The following is a 15,489-nucleotide window of genomic DNA, read 5'->3' on the forward strand; positions in this document are numbered from 1 at the left end:
AAGAAAATTTTCACTGCCTGTTTCTATTCTGACCATTTATTCCGTTTCATGGTCATTACAAAAAATATTTTTTTACATGGGGGGGGGGGTGTCAAAAAATGATGGGCCCCGGGTGCCACATACCCTAGGTACGCCACTGGTTCAATGATATCTAGGGTCATGGAATTTCTGGGGAGCCTAGGCTGGGTTATGAACCAAAAGCAGAACAATCTAGCTGCTAGCACCTCCCAGTTGCTAAAATATCTAGAGTTCTGGGCTGAATTTTTATGATTCAAGCTTCAGTCTCAAACCCCAAAACTGCTCACACAGCACATTCTGTCATTCTGGGATTATCTCAGATGTTAGACCTCCCCAAAAACAGCCACATTGGAGTTGGTCTCTTGTGCCAGAGCTCACATATATCTCCTACAATAAGTGTGGCTATCCCACCGTTCTCCATGTCCTAGAATTCAAGCGTGGCCCCTCATTTTCCTGGAATGGTCTAGCAGAATTCAAAGAAAGGAAATTAACAGACAAAGCTAAATTTCACCATCCATGTATATCTTCCAGACAGGAACTGTGCACTGTATAACCACCCAATGTCCTCCTCTGGGCTGTAGACATCTGGTGACGGATCCTGGCTCTTGCTGTCCACGATGTAGAGGTAAGTGACTGCCTGACCCTGTTCTCTGCTCATCTCCATGGCGTGGTGACCCGTCAAAAGCCCGCCGGACTTTGGCATGCTGACAATCCCGCGGTGACATTTGTGCGCAGGACATATGCATGCCGCTGCTTCCGCCACTTTGAAGCCTTTCTGGTAGCACTGTGAGGAGGGGTGTGGGTGGGGACCCCACACTACATTTACAAGTCCACGTGCTCCCATGGGGGGGGGGTGGAAATCCCCCCACTACACTGAAAACTCCCGAACAGCGAAAACGGAAAGGAGAATGGGAGTTTCCAGTGTACTTGGGGGGGGGTTCTCCCCAAACCCCCCCCCAACGTGAGCACCAGAACTTGTAAATGTAGTGGGGGTCCTCCCCCCTCACATTGCTAACCAGAAGGCTTCAAAGCAGCGGCGCGCATATGTCCTGCATGCAAATGTCACCGCGGGATTGTCGGCGCACCATAGTCTGGCGCGCTTTTGACAATGCACCCCATGGAGGAGATAATGTCTTCCAGTGACAAGAGACAGTGAGCGCTTAACCCACCATCCTCAAGATCTGTCATAGTCTCGGTCCTCTGTGCTTATTGACTAAGGGGTCCTTTCATTAAGGTGCCCTAACCGATTTAGCGTGCTAAATGTTATGGCACCCGTAGCATTTAATGAGCCCCACTGTCTACTGGAAATCCGCTTCCCCACTGCCTCTGCCCCGCTGTTTCCTCAGAACTTACATCAGCTTATTCTTGCTTCTGCCTGTGGGGTTTTTAGCTACTGATTAAATCTTGTAGGACTCCACATCGGCGGGTGAATGCCCTGCTCTTCTCTGGTTATTGGTTTGCCGTCAGCGTCAATTCCCTTCTCTGAAAGGATGGAGAGGTGTCACCACCGCCTCTATTTCAATTCCAGATGTGTTGATAGGAAAAGATTGAAAACGTCAAGCACTTGTACAGTTAATATATATATATATTTTAAAAAAAATGCTCCATGCCATGCATTCAAAGCTAATGGGAAAATAGTCAGAGCGATTTCCATTCAGTTTAGGAGAAAGAAATTCCATGCAGAGATTGTATAATCAATCTTGAATCATTTCAACATGCTTTTTGTCTAGGCACTTCGTACCATCCCTCCACATGTCAGCTCTGTAGGTGCCAGTGAGTACGGAGCACCCCCCAATACTGAGCAAACTCCTTCATTACGTCCAGGAAGGAACAATTTGTATTGTATTGTGTTTGAAAGTGGCATACCTGGCGGGGTGGGAACCTAGTGCAGAGCACTACTACTGCTATTTATTATTTCTAAAATGCTGAAAGGCGTACACAGCGCTGTGCATTTTAACATACAATAGATGGTCCCTGCTCTGAAGAGCTTACAATCTAATTTATTTAGGACATTTCGGGGTTGGGGAGATTATGGTAGAGGAAATGATACAGTGGGTCTAGGTATCTGACAGCAGTGAGTGGGAGTTAGGAGTTGAAAACAGATTCCCCCCTCCCCCGGCCAGAGCACCAATCTCCTCCAGGCAGCGGGAAAGTGCACGGATCGTCCTGGGGTTGCTGGCTGCCTGCATATGGCCATCAGCGGGGGCAGGGCTAGCTGAGCTGACGGCCATGCTGCAGGCAGACTACAGGCGTCCCTGAGCTCTCTGCATCCGGGGCAAACCGCCGCCCCTGCCCCGCCTTTGGTACAACATTGGTGTTTGGCACCCCCAGTCAGTAAGTGATGGCAGATAAAGACCCGCACAGCTCAACCAGTCTGCCCAACAAGGCAAAAAACAAAAGGAATTGACCCCAAAATATCCACAAAGAAGAAAATCCAGAGAAACCCAAAAAAACTCTGTGGAGTGACGATGTTCCTAAATGGACTTTATTTGAAAGTGTCAAAGTTCCAAAGGTACACCGAAATCATCCACATAAAATAATTTCATCCACATAAAAATAAATCATCCACATAAGAGCCTTAAAGGACCTAGTCCGCTAGGGATACAGGACCCAACACGGTCCGCGTTTCGACAAAAAGTGTTCTTCAGTCTCAATTCCGGCTCACCACACAATTGTTTCCCACGTATTCACCTTTATAGGACCCCCAGGGACCCCTGAAGAAGACTCCACAGAGTTTTTTTGGTTTGCCCAACAAGGCAGCCAGAACTACACCCACCACTGTGTGTAGGATATATGTCACATTCGGTGGCACAGTGAGGGTAGGAGGCGCCCCTCCGCGCTCTCCTCTCTGCCTTCCTGCTCCTTCCACGCCAACTCACCACACACACTCGCACCCTACCTTCCCACCCACGTACCTTTCTAAATCGTTGCCTGCTGCTCGAGCTGGTGTTGGCTTTCCCTCTGATCTTACTTAATTGCTCCACACCCGGAAGTGATTTCAGAGGGAGCCAGGCTGGCGCGAGTAGCAGGCCAGAGTAGTTGCTTCTGCTAGCGAAGATTTTAAAGAGGTCGTGGGGGGTGGGGAGGGCACAAGTGTGACGAGGGGATGGCAGAGAGGTGCTGGCTCCCTCCACTAAGATGGCGCCCTGGGCGGTCCGCCCCTCCTCCCCCTGCCCTCTTACGATGCCACTGTCCACATTGTTTTATTTCTTTGCCTCCTTAAATTCATTACAGGGTGGGGGGCTGCCAAAAAGCTCAAAGCTGAACCCCCCAAAAAATAGATTTATGAGTTACCTGCTTAGGAATAGCAGGAAGCAGGTGAGAGGCCCCCAGTCGTATCCAGCCCAGGCATTGGATATCCGAGGCAAAATTTGGTGGCTCACAGCTAGCTGGCCAAGCTGATCTTTATCGGCTGGCCAGCTAAGGCAAAATGGCCAAAGATAGACCTGTTGGCTATCTCCCACTGAATATCGACAGATAGCCGGCCAAACGGGACTTGTAGGCTAGTAGCCATTCCCGGCAAGCTAAGTCCCACTGAATATCAGGGGCATTGTGTTCAGTGGGGGTAGCCAAATGGCTGATGGGGTGGAGGAGCTTGATACTAGGTTTCCTATGATAGCATAATGCTTATTTGAATCATTTTTTCTGTACAAGTTTTGCTTGGTTTGCCATTATTTGAAATTTCATGAATGCAATAAAAACAAAAAATTCTTTATCGTCAGGGGACAAAGCTAGGAGGAAAGGAGCTGGGTGAGGCAGGGGCAGGGGCCCCCATGGATTGTTCTGCCGACGATGCCGCAGTCGCTAAGACCGGCCCTGAGTGGGTGTTTTTAGGATTTTAATGTAAAGTTATTTTTTCTTTCTCATCTTGCTGAACTTAGGGCCTCTTCTATTAAACTGCGCCAGCAGTTTCTAGCGCAGGAAGCCGCACTGAATGGAGTTCCTATGAGCGTCGGGAGCAGCGCGGGCCATTCAGCGCGGCTCTCTGCGCTAAAAACTGCTAGCGCAGTTTAATAGAAGAGGGGGTTAGTCTTTCTTTAATTGGGGTTTTTTTAAATGTGTTTAAACCATTTCGAATGAACATGGTTCAGTAAAATGGTATATAAAATTTGACAGAGAAAAAGAAATACAGTAAATACATCTTATTAAGCTCAGACGCTTTCAGGTTGGAGAAGTAGTAGTTAATGTTTGGGGGAGGGGGGGAATTATGGTAATTATTTGCCCCACTACAGAGATTTGACACTGTGAATGACTGGAAGATTGCAAATGGGCCTCTTTCAGGTGTCTGATCGTCATAATTGTTACTTAAATGGTCCTTTTTCTTCCTGTAATGTGCAGGCTGTGTGTACAATGGCCAGGAGCATCACAATGGCAGCAGCTGGTTCTCGCCTACCACCCCTTGCATGTCGTGCATGTGTGTGGACAGTGTGACTACGTGCTCCGAGATCCGCTGCGTCACTTCCTGCGTCAACCAAATCCAAGTGCCTGGGGAGTGCTGTCCACTGTGCGCAGGTAGGGAAAGAGCAAGAGAAATTGATCAAAGAGTTTTGATTGGCTTCCTAAAAGTTTGATAAGCGAGTGCGTTTGAACGGAAGTTGGATAACATTCATTCCATTTGCTTGCGTGGAATGATAACGTTCTATGAAGGAATCTTTTGTAGACACAGGGCTAGATTCACTAAACTCACCGATCGTGCCCCGACCAGTTTGCGATCGCTTCCTGACCTCGGCTCGATTCACTAACCTTCTGCCCGATCAATCTCCCCACCCGATCCATTCCTCCCATGCAAACGAGGGGAAATGGCTTGCATAAGTAGGAAGCCGTCGATTCACTAGGCAGAAGCAGAAACACCGATTGGGTTTGCTGATCTGGGGTTTGCTGACCGGTCGCTTACTGTCCTTGCCGACTCTCCTGCTCTCTGCTGCCCTGAAATCCCAGTATCGAGGTTACAAAACAACCATCAAAATAAAACCGTGCATACGCATATGAACTCCCTTTTCATATATTCTGCAAAAAGCGCAGTGCAAGTCCTTGGTTTTAACCTGCAGTTCTGACCCACGGTTTTAAAGCGTGTTCTGTTCCATAATCTGGCTGCACAAAGAGAAATGATTCCTTTTCAAATGTCCACTCATAGGTCCAGCAAGCAAACTGCAACCGCCCCTCTCCCTTTATTTTGACCTCGCTTGGGCGAAGAGCAAGCTCAAATGGCATCTACAACCAACAAGGATAATCTGCGCGTGCATCTCGATCGCTCCACAGCGATCCGTGGGATCGCTTGTGGACGTGCGTCCTATCAGTTCATTTGCATGCTGAATCTGTAGTGAATCAGTCGCTCGGCGAAATCCGGCCACGAATCACCCAAGAACGATCCAGATCGGTGAGTGTAGTGAACCCAGGCCACAGTTAGGAAGAGCGCACGCGTCCTATACGGTACATTTAGGGCCACGGGTTCAAAGGTAAGGAGAGTAGCTCAGTAAGGGGGCATGGAGGGCGGTCTGCCCCAGGTGCCATGTTGGTGGAGGCGCCAGCACCCTTCCTCCTCTTCACCCCCTGCCTCAAGGGGCAGAAGGGCACACGCAACCTCATCGCGTTGCATCCGCTCATGCACAGATGCCCTCCTGCCCGATGGCGATTTCATGGAAGCTTTTCAAAACCCGGACAAAGTGCTGGGTTTTGAAAAGCCATCCAGACCCCTGGACATGTCCTCGAAAAGGAGGACATGTCCGGGGAAATCCGGATCGCTGTTAACCCCAGTCCCACCCAGGAACGCTCCTACCATGGCGCCTTTTTTTTTTTTTTACCTGTTTAGACAGGTCGTTGGTGGATGGAGTTAACCAGGGAGCGGGGGCAGAGGGAGGGTTTCAAATCTCAGCTTTTGCCTGGCTAACTCCAAAAGGGTGGATATAAACGACGTTCCTACTCCCACTTCTTATTACATTACACTACTGACTTTATATTGGTCGCCGTATCTTAAGAAAGATGACATTAGTCGAGAGGGTTCAGAGGAGAGCGACACGTCTGATAAAAGGTATGGAAAACCTGTCATACGCTGAAAGATTGGAGAAGCTGGGTCTCTTTTCCCTGGAGAAGAGGAGACTTAGAGGGGATATGATGGAGACTTATAAGATCATGAAGGGCATAGAGAGAGTAGGGAGGGACAGATTCTTCAAACTTTCAAAAAATAAAAGAACAAGAGGGCACTCGGAAAAGTTGATAGGGGACAGATTCAAAACAAATACTAGGAAGTTCTTTTTTACCCAATGTGTGGTGGACACCTGGAATGCGCTTCCAGAGGATGTTATAGAGCAGAGTACGGTACTGGGGTTTAAGAAGGGATTGGACAATTTCCTACTGGAAAAGGGGATAGAGGGGTATAGATAGAGGATTACTGAACAGGTCCTGGACCTGTTGGGCCACGGCTTGAGCGGACTGCTGGGCACGATGGACCTCGGGTCTGACCCAGCAGAGGCATTTCTTATGTTCTTATGACTTCTATTCCGCTGTACCTTGTAGTTCTGGGCGGGTTACAAAAGAGACATCTGGACATTTCCAGGAGAAATTACAAGAAGATTGGTGAATTACAGTTTTGGGAATGGGATACAGCAAGGAAGATTGGGCTATTCCAGTAGATTTACAATTTGGGGAGTGTACAAATTGGAGATAGTGCAGTTCCAGTATACATACAGTTTGGATGCTTGAGGCTTTGAAGAGTAAGGATAACTGGAGAGGGGGAGAGGTTGAGGGAATTACATGGAGGGGAATCCAGGGTTAGAGTTAAGACATCTGGATACATTTTTTGAATAGTTGGGTTGTGATTTCTTTACGAAAAGATTTTAAGTCGCTTGTTGTTATCAGCAGGTTGGAGATGGTATGGTCCAGTTTTGCTGCTTGCGTCGCTAGTAGACTGTCAAACATCTTCTTGCGCTGGGTGCCTTTGAGTGGGGGTTAGGTAAATGGAGTCTTAGTTCTTCTTTGTCTAGTGGTGAGGTTTTGGTTCAGGCGGTTGTTTAGGTAGCTGGGGGCTGTGCCATTTATTGCTTTGAATAATAGACAGTATAATTTGAATTGAATTCGCGCTTGTATTGGTAACCAGTGTGAGTCTAGGTAGGCAGTGGTGACGTGGTCAAATTTTTTTAGCGAGTAGATCAATCTGAGTGCAGTGTTTGGATTGTCTGTAGTTGTTTTATCATGGTAGCAGGGCATGGTAGATAGAGGATGTTACAGTAGTCCAATAGACCTAGAACTAGGGATTGGACTATGAGCCTATATTGCTCTTTGTCGAAGAATTTTCTGATTTTTCGTAGATTGCGCATGGTTAGAAATGCTTTCTGGGTGGTCTTGTTGATTTGGGCCTGCATTGTGCAAGATCTATCTATTGTTACTCCTAGGAGTTTAAGGGTGGGTTGTATAGGGTATTTGGAGGTGTTTATTTCTAGTTCTGTGATGGAGGGGGTTTTGTCCTTTTCGAGCAGTAGAAATTTTGTTTTGTCTGTGTTCAGCTTCAATTTGTGGTCTGCCATCCATTTTTCCACTGCTTGTAGAGTTTTTTCCAATTTTTCAGGAGAATCGAAGGGTAGAAGTATGGTGATGTCGTCAGCATAGCTAAATGAAGTTGCATTTAGGTTATCTAGGGTAGAACCAAGGGAAGATAAAAAGAGGTTGAAGAGAGTAGGTGAGAGTGGTGAGCCTTGAGGAACGGCCATACACAGACACAGACTTGCACGGTCTGTGTCTGTGTATGGCCGTTTGGTGGAGGATGGGCAGGGGAGGGCTTAAATGACTGGGAGGGTGTAGATGGGCTGGAGTAAGTTTTAACAGAGATTTCGGCAATTGGAACCCCAGCATAGTACCGGGTAAAGCTTTGGATTCTTGCCCAGAAATAGCTAAGAAGAAAAAAAAAATTTAAATTGAATCAGGTTGGGCAGACTGGATGGACCATTCGGGTCTTTATCTGCCGTCATCTACTATGTTACTATGTTTTAACTCCACAGGGGTTGTTGCCTGTAATGCCTTATTCAAGGGAATAGCCCAAAATGAAATCAGACATCTACAGATCATCCAAAATGCTTCAATTAAACTTATTATGAAAGCTAAGAAATTCGACCACGTGACACCTCTTCTTAAGAAAGCGCACTGGCTTCCAGTTGCGCTCCATATAATGTATAAATTAAGTCTGCTTACTTTCAAATCTTTGCTATACAAAACTCTGGCTTTTATTCATAAATTACTGATTCCTTATACATCAACTAGATTATTGAGGTCCAATGATCAACATTTACTAGTTATTCCCTCACTTAAAATTATTAACACACGGCGGCAGGTCATCTTTTCTGTCACAGCCCCTCAAAACATGGAATTCCCTCTCTATTTATTTAAGGAAAGAACACAATTTGGATAAATTTAAGAGCAAATTAAAAAGCTTTCTTTTTAAGGATGCATTTGATAATTAGAAAGCCTGTCTAGGGTTCAGAGGAGAGAGACACGTCTGATAAAAGAGATGGAAAACCTTTCATACGCTGAGAGATTGGAGAAACTGGGTCTCTTTTCTCTGGAGAAGAGGAGACTTAGAGGGGACATGATAGAGACTTACAAGATCATGAAGGGCATAGAGAGAGTAGAGAGGGACAGAAAAAGAGAGAGAGAGAGAAAGAAAGAGAGAGAAAGGGAGAGAAACAGAAAGAGAGAGAGAGAAAGGGAGAGAAACAGAAAGAGAGAGAGAGATAGAAAGAAAGAGAGAGAAAGGGAGACAGAAAGAGAGAGAGGGAGAGATAGAAAGAAAGAGAGAGAAAGGGAGACAGAAAGAGAGAGAGGGAGAGATAGAAAGAGAAACTGGGACTCTTTTCCCTGGAGAAGAGGAGACTTAGAGGGGATATGATAGAGACTTACAAGATCATGAGGGGCATAGAGAGAGTAGAGAGGGACAGATTCTTCAAACTTTCAAAAAATAAAAGAACAAGAGGGCATTCGGAAAAGTTGAAAGGGGACAGATTCAAAACAAATACTAGGAAGTTCTTCTTTACCCAACGTGTGGTGGACACCTGGAATGCGCTTCCAGAGGATGTAACAGGGCAGAGTACGGTACTGGGGTTCAAGAAAGGATTGGACAATTTCCTGCTGGAAAAGGGGATAGAGGGGTATAGATAGAGGATTACTGCACAGGTCCTGGACCTGTTGGGCCGCCGTGTGAGCGGACTGCTGGGCACGATGGACCTCAGGTCTGACCCAGTGGAGGCATTGCTTATGTTCTTATGTCTCATTTCAAGTCCATTCCCTGGAGCACATTGTTCTCTCCCTTCCTATTGTTTTTTTTTTCCCCCATAATTGTCTTATCTACTATCAACAATTTGTATTTCTTTTCCCACTCTCATCTCTTGTTTGAAATATGTTTGTAACATTAGTCTTCAATATGTTCTGCAAGGTTTGGTTTTTCGTTTGTTGTGATACCCCCTAAAATTTTGTGATTTTATTGTTGTGTACATCGCTTAGAATTTTGAATAAGCGATTAATCAAATTTAAAAATAAACTTGAAACTTGAAGCCACTGGAACCAACTTCCCCCCTTGAAGGACTCCTCAACTTTAGGAAAGCGATACAAGCATACCTCTTCACCTAACTTCCCCGCCCATGACCGATGGATCACAAAGAAATGTATATTGGTATTAGATCCCTAGTATGTGTCGTTAGGATAAAAACATGTATGGAAAAAACTTGTACTGTCACTATGGAAATTTTAACCCGTTAACTGTATATTATGTGTGTTAACCTGTAACCCGTTATGAGGTCTTTGGGGAGAACGGGATTAAAAAAAACAAATATTAATAGTAATGTATAGTTAACTGTGTTTTTGTAAAGTCTTTTTGATTTAACATTTGTATGACGCTATCAAAGTTTAAAAAAACCAATAAAGATTTACAAAAAAAACAAACAAACCCCCAAAACAAATAAATAAAAATATCCTTTGAATATCAATTCCAATGCTCCCTGATCCTAGAGGAAAGAAAACAGTGGTATATGATGGATCCTTCACATACAGGGATCTCAAAGACCCTCCTTGAGGGCCGCAATCCAGTCGGGTTTTCACGATTTCCCCAATGAATATATATTGAAAGCAGTGCATGCGCATAGATCTCATGCATATTCATTGGGGAAATCCTGAAAACACGACTGGGGACTTTGAGACCCCTGCAACAAGAACCAGATATGATTTAGAGCAGGGCTGCCCAAGTCCGGTCCTTGAGATCTACTGGCAGGCCAGGTTTTTCAGGATATCCACAATGAACATGCGCGAGAGAAATTTGCATACCAAGAAGGCAGTGCAGGCAAATCTCTCTCATGCATATTCATTGTGGATATCCTGAAAACCTGGCCTGCCAGTAGATCTTGAGGACCGGAATTGGGCAGCCCTGATTTAGAGAAGACATAAAATGTAGGAAAAGAAATCTATAAAAATCCTCCTCTTCTGCTCCGGCACCAAAGTTTGTGCATTCACTTGAAAATTATATGCTTTGAGTTTAACTGAACTCAGCTCAGTCCCCCGAAAATTTCACTTCTCAGTCTCTTCCCCCAGTACCCTTATTTCAGCGTAAATATTGGGCTGCTGACACTAGACCAGGGGTAGGCAATTCCGGTCCTCGAGAGCCACAGGCAGGTCAGGTTTTCAGGATATCCACAATAATTATGATGAGATGGATCTGCATCTCAAGGAGGTAGTGCATGCAAATCCATCTCATGCATATTCATTGTGGATATCCTGAAAACCTGACCTGCCTGTGGCTCTCGAGGACCGGAATTGCCTACCCCCTGCACTAGAGTATAGTACATTTCACAACCTTGCGAACAGAGCAGGGGAGGGTCACTCCATCCCTGGCCTCATGGGGGTTTCAATGCACGGTACCCTGTAGCTTGCTGATATTCTCACATCCTTCCTTGTATTTATTTCAAGACTGTGTTCACAATGGTCAAGTGTACAGCCCCGGTGAAAGTTTCCGGCCCTCTGAAGACCCCTGCGAGATCTGCATATGTGAGGTACGTGGCCTTAGCTGGTATATCATCCATTACCCCCAGAGTGAATGGTAAAGTGGTAAGCGTGGAACACATGCACCGAGGTGATTGGGCAGAAAGGAATTGTAGAGAGAGGATATGAGCTCAGGCCTGGATAACACTATATTGGGTAGGGCAGGAGTAGGCAATTCCGGTCCTTGTGAGCCGGAGCCAGGTCAGGTTTTCAGGATATCTACAATAAATATGCATGAGAAAAATTTGCATCTCAAGGAGGCAGTGCATGCAAATCCATCTCATACATATTCATTGTGGATATACTGAAAACCTGACTTGGCTCTGGCTCTCGAGGACCGGAATTGCCTACCCCTGGGGTAGGGTTACCAGACGTCCGGGAAAACCTGGACATGTCCACTTTCTAGAGGACTGTCTGGTAGGTTGTCCGGATTTTGGAAAGCTCTGACCTCCTGGGCCGTGTCTGCAGGGCCACTGAGCATGCATGGATGACATCACACACATCCGCACATGCTCAGAGACACTCCAGACGCGGCCCGGAGGTCGGAAAGCAAAGATAAGGTTCTGCAGGGGTGGGGCTAGAGCCGGCTTTGTTTGGATTTTTTCAATGAACCTCCTATTAGATTAGGGTTATCAAACTCTGGGGAAACCCAGCCATGTCCTCTTTTTAGAGGACTGTCCGGGTTTCCGGACAGACTTTCCAAAACCCGGCAGTTTGTCCCGGCAGCTGCATCTGGAGGGCCTCTGAGCTTGTGTGGATGATGTCACACACATCTGCACATGCTGAAAGCCTTCCAGATGCAGCTGGAGCTTGTCAGGGAAGATGAGAGGAGGCTTTGTGGAGGCGGAGCTAGGGGTGAAGCAGGGGGGGCCTGGAGGCTGAACTGGGTGGGGCCATGCATCCGGGGTTTTGCCACTGAAACTATTAGATACTCCTATGTATCTTTGGATTTTTTTACATCTGCTCCTGTTGTCAACCAGATACCATGTGTTTTTATTCAACTGTTTCTAGCATCTATCGTGGGGTGGAGTCTTTGTCCCCTCTCCTTTTTGAATCATTGCTTCGCTCAAGATGTCCTGCGAGTAACAGTGTCGGTTTTGTCTCACTCTTCGTTCAGTTGATGCCAGATGGACAGCTCTATCGAAACTGTAACAGGAAGCAGTGCCCCAGCCTGCTCGGCTGCCCAAAAAGCCACATTCTGCTGCCTGGGCCAGATCATTGCTGTCCTACATGTGCACGTGAGTACATACATGATTTGCGCGCAGTCACCCAGCCGCGCCGCTCAACTACTGGAAGGGAGTAAGGGAATGCAACCAGAGGCAGGCCCAGGCATTAGTCAGATCTAGATGGGTTACCTGGGGCAGCCCAGAACAGCCTGCAATGAAAGTAAAACTATAACTCCTGACAGCCAAAACGCTCAAAGATTCATCAATGTGCATTTTTACTTGTCCATGGAGCAAATCAGTTAGATAAATGACTTTTGGAAATTGCTCTCATTCATTGTGTGTATCTGATTGTAGAACTCACACACCTATACAGAAGTTTGACATTTTAAAAGTATGATGTCTTGGGGGGGAGGGGCAGATTTGGAGCCAGAAAAGTTAATCAGGGGGTGGGGCGTAAAGCTCAAAGTTCACCCAGGGCGTCCAATATTCTTGCAGCAGTCCCGAGTCTGTTCGGCTACGAAAGCAGCATGATCCCGGCCCCAAGCGCTAGCCAAGCTGTTCACACGAGTGCACGCCTGTCCCGTCTGCGCACATGAGTGTATGCATCCATCCACAGGTACTAGACCCAAGGCATTTTCCCTTGTGCACAGGCCTCTGTTCTAGAGTGTTTAAACATCTCTATCATTATCCGATTCATACCAACACATAATGCATCCGTCAAGTGGAGGCCACGAATCCCCGATGTCCTTAACCGGCTTGTGGTTCCTTTACAGAGGCCTTGAGCAACTGCACAGCCAGCCTGGTGGGCAGTGAGATCCATGACAGTAACGACCCCTGTTTCACCTGCCAGTGTAAGGTAAGTCATGGGACGATCTGGCCATTTCGGGATCTTTTCCACCGGTGCTTGAGTGAAGGGGAGATGTTGATTCCGGGGTATATCACAGAAGATCGTTATCCTGAGAAATCCCTAAAGCCGAGCCTCACTTTTAACACCAGCCTTGTCACTGATGGTGCGTACGACTGAGTCACCGTGAGGGTATTCATAGAAGGGGGTGTCTATTTAGAAAGCCTGTTCCATAAAAGAATATGTGCCAAAGAGGTGATGGAAATGTTGGTACCTAGACTCTGAAAGAACATGGGTAGATTGCATACCACTCAAAAATGATGACACAAAGCCCGAAAATGTCCATTTGCACACATTCATAGTGACAAAAATACCTGCTGTTATTCACAGACTTGCACCTTAATTTTGGCAGCTCCATATAGAATTTCTATGTTTCAGTTTGTTATTCTATCTGACTGGCAGACAACGCTCCGGACAAAAATGATAAAAGGGGGTGGGTCGACTTCCCTATGAGGAGAGGCTAAAGCGGCTAGGGCTCTTCCGCCTGGAGAAGAGACAGCTCAGGGGAGATATGATAGAGGTCTATAAAATAATGAGTGGAGTGGAAAGGGTAGATGTGAATCGCTTGTTCACTCTTTCCAAAAATACTAGGACTAAGGGGCCATGCGATGAAGCTCCTAAGTGGTAGATTTAAAACAAACCAGAGAAAACATTTCTTCACTCAACGTGGAATTAAACTCTGAAATCGTTGCCGGAGAACGTGGTGAAATCAGTTAGCTTAGCAGGGCTTAAAAAAAACGGTCTGGCTAATTTCCTAAAAGTCCATAAGCCATTAAGAACATAAGAAGATAAGAAGTTGCCTCCGCTGAGGCAGACCAGAGGTCCATCTCGCCCAGCGGTCCGCTCCCGCGGCGGCCCATCAGGCCCTTTTGCCTGAGCAGTGGTCCCTGACTAGCTTTATAACCTATCTCTACTCCTATCCCTATAACCCATCTCTACACTTATCTATACCCCTCAATCCCTTTAGGAACCTATCCAAGCCTTCCTTGAAGCCCTGTACAGTGCTCCTATCTACCACAGCCTCTGGAAGCACATTCCATGTATCCACCACCCTCTGGGTGAAAAAGAACTTCCTAGCGTTTGTTCTAAACCTGTCCCCTTTCAATTTCTCTGAGTGCCCCCTTGTACTTGTGGTTCCCCTTAGTTTGAAAAATCTGTCCCTGTCTACTTTCTCTATGCCTTTCAGGATCTTGAAGGTTTCTATCATGTCTCCCCTAAGTCTCCGCTTCTCCAGGGAGAACAGTCCTAACTGTTTCAATCTGTCAGTATATGAGAGATTCTCCATACCCTTTATCAGCTTAGTTGCTCTTCTCTGGACTCCCTCAAGTAGGGAAATGGCTTTGGGGAAATCCACCGCTTATTCCTAGGATAAGCAGCATCAAATCTGCTTTACTCCTGGGGATCGAGCCGGGTATTTGTGACCTGCGTTGTCCACTGATGGAAACAGGATACTGCGCTTGATGGACCTTCGGTCTGTCCCAGTATGCAATTCTTTTGTACTTATGAACCACAAACAATCCTAAAGGAGTAACAACTAATCAAACCACACACAAAAACTCCTCTATGCCTCTGTCAATAAGACGATGCTGGGAAAACATATGAGCAATAAAATTGCATAATAATAATAAGAGAGAACTTCAGTAACTTTGGCGACATCGAGCTGCTCAACGGTAAACATGAAGTTGTTATAAATGGTTGCATGTAGGAGATTTCCCATTTTGCAAATGCATCAGTTACATCATGAGATTTCTGAATTATTCTGTGTCCACTTATTGTTAGTCAGATTTCATATCGAGTCCAGTCTGATGTGGATCAGAAATGAAAAAGTAAATTGAAAGTGCACAGCGCTAATGAGCAGCTCGATGTCGCCACAGTTACTGAAGTTCTCTCTTATTATTATAAAATAATTTTATTGTCCTCATGGCAACAACTGTTACATGCCAAAAATGTTCTGCCGTGTCCTGCATCTCAGAGCTGGTGGCAGGTCTCTGTCTAAGATGCTTAAACATAGGGTAGAGGTCTGCACAGGAAAGGGGATCGCGGGAATCCCGTGGGTCCCGCGGGAATCCCCCCTAACCCATGGGGCCCGCAGGGACCCCCCTCTGGCCCACGGGACTCCCATGGGGACCCCCTCTAGCCAACGGGGCTCCCCTGGGGATGGAAGGCTTTGGAAGCAGGGTTCGTCCATATAATATAATAGACACGTCAGCCTTAGTAAAAGAGGGGGTTTATAAGTTAATTACCTGAACAGAAAACAAAAAAAGGGTTCCACCAAAGAGATTCCACAAGGAAAACAGCAGCGCAAACACTGGAATTGATGATCCTGTCAGAAGTAATTGCTGCTTTTTATGGGGACGGGCGGAGATGGAGGTAATTCCTTGCAGGGAT

General features: G+C 46.3%; 1 protein-coding gene across 5 annotated transcripts in view; it reads left to right on the forward strand.

Moving 5' to 3' along the window:
* The window catches only part of KCP (kielin cysteine rich BMP regulator), a 193,396-nt gene that overhangs the window by 146,789 nt on the left and 31,118 nt on the right, over window positions 1–15,489 (forward strand). For all 5 annotated transcript variants that reach the window (XM_033958835.1, XM_033958838.1, XM_033958836.1 and 2 more), the window contains 5 exons: window positions 550–643; window positions 4,357–4,530; window positions 10,960–11,042; window positions 12,149–12,269; window positions 12,971–13,053. In XM_033958835.1, coding sequence (XP_033814726.1) covers window positions 550–643; window positions 4,357–4,530; window positions 10,960–11,042; window positions 12,149–12,269; window positions 12,971–13,053 — 555 coding nt within the window. The remainder of the gene's footprint in view (window positions 1–549; window positions 644–4,356; window positions 4,531–10,959; window positions 11,043–12,148; window positions 12,270–12,970; window positions 13,054–15,489) is intronic.

The sequence above is a fragment of the Geotrypetes seraphini genome, chromosome 9 (assembly GCF_902459505.1).
Source record: "Geotrypetes seraphini chromosome 9, aGeoSer1.1, whole genome shotgun sequence".
In the NCBI taxonomy this organism is placed as follows: domain Eukaryota; kingdom Metazoa; phylum Chordata; class Amphibia; order Gymnophiona; family Dermophiidae; genus Geotrypetes; species Geotrypetes seraphini.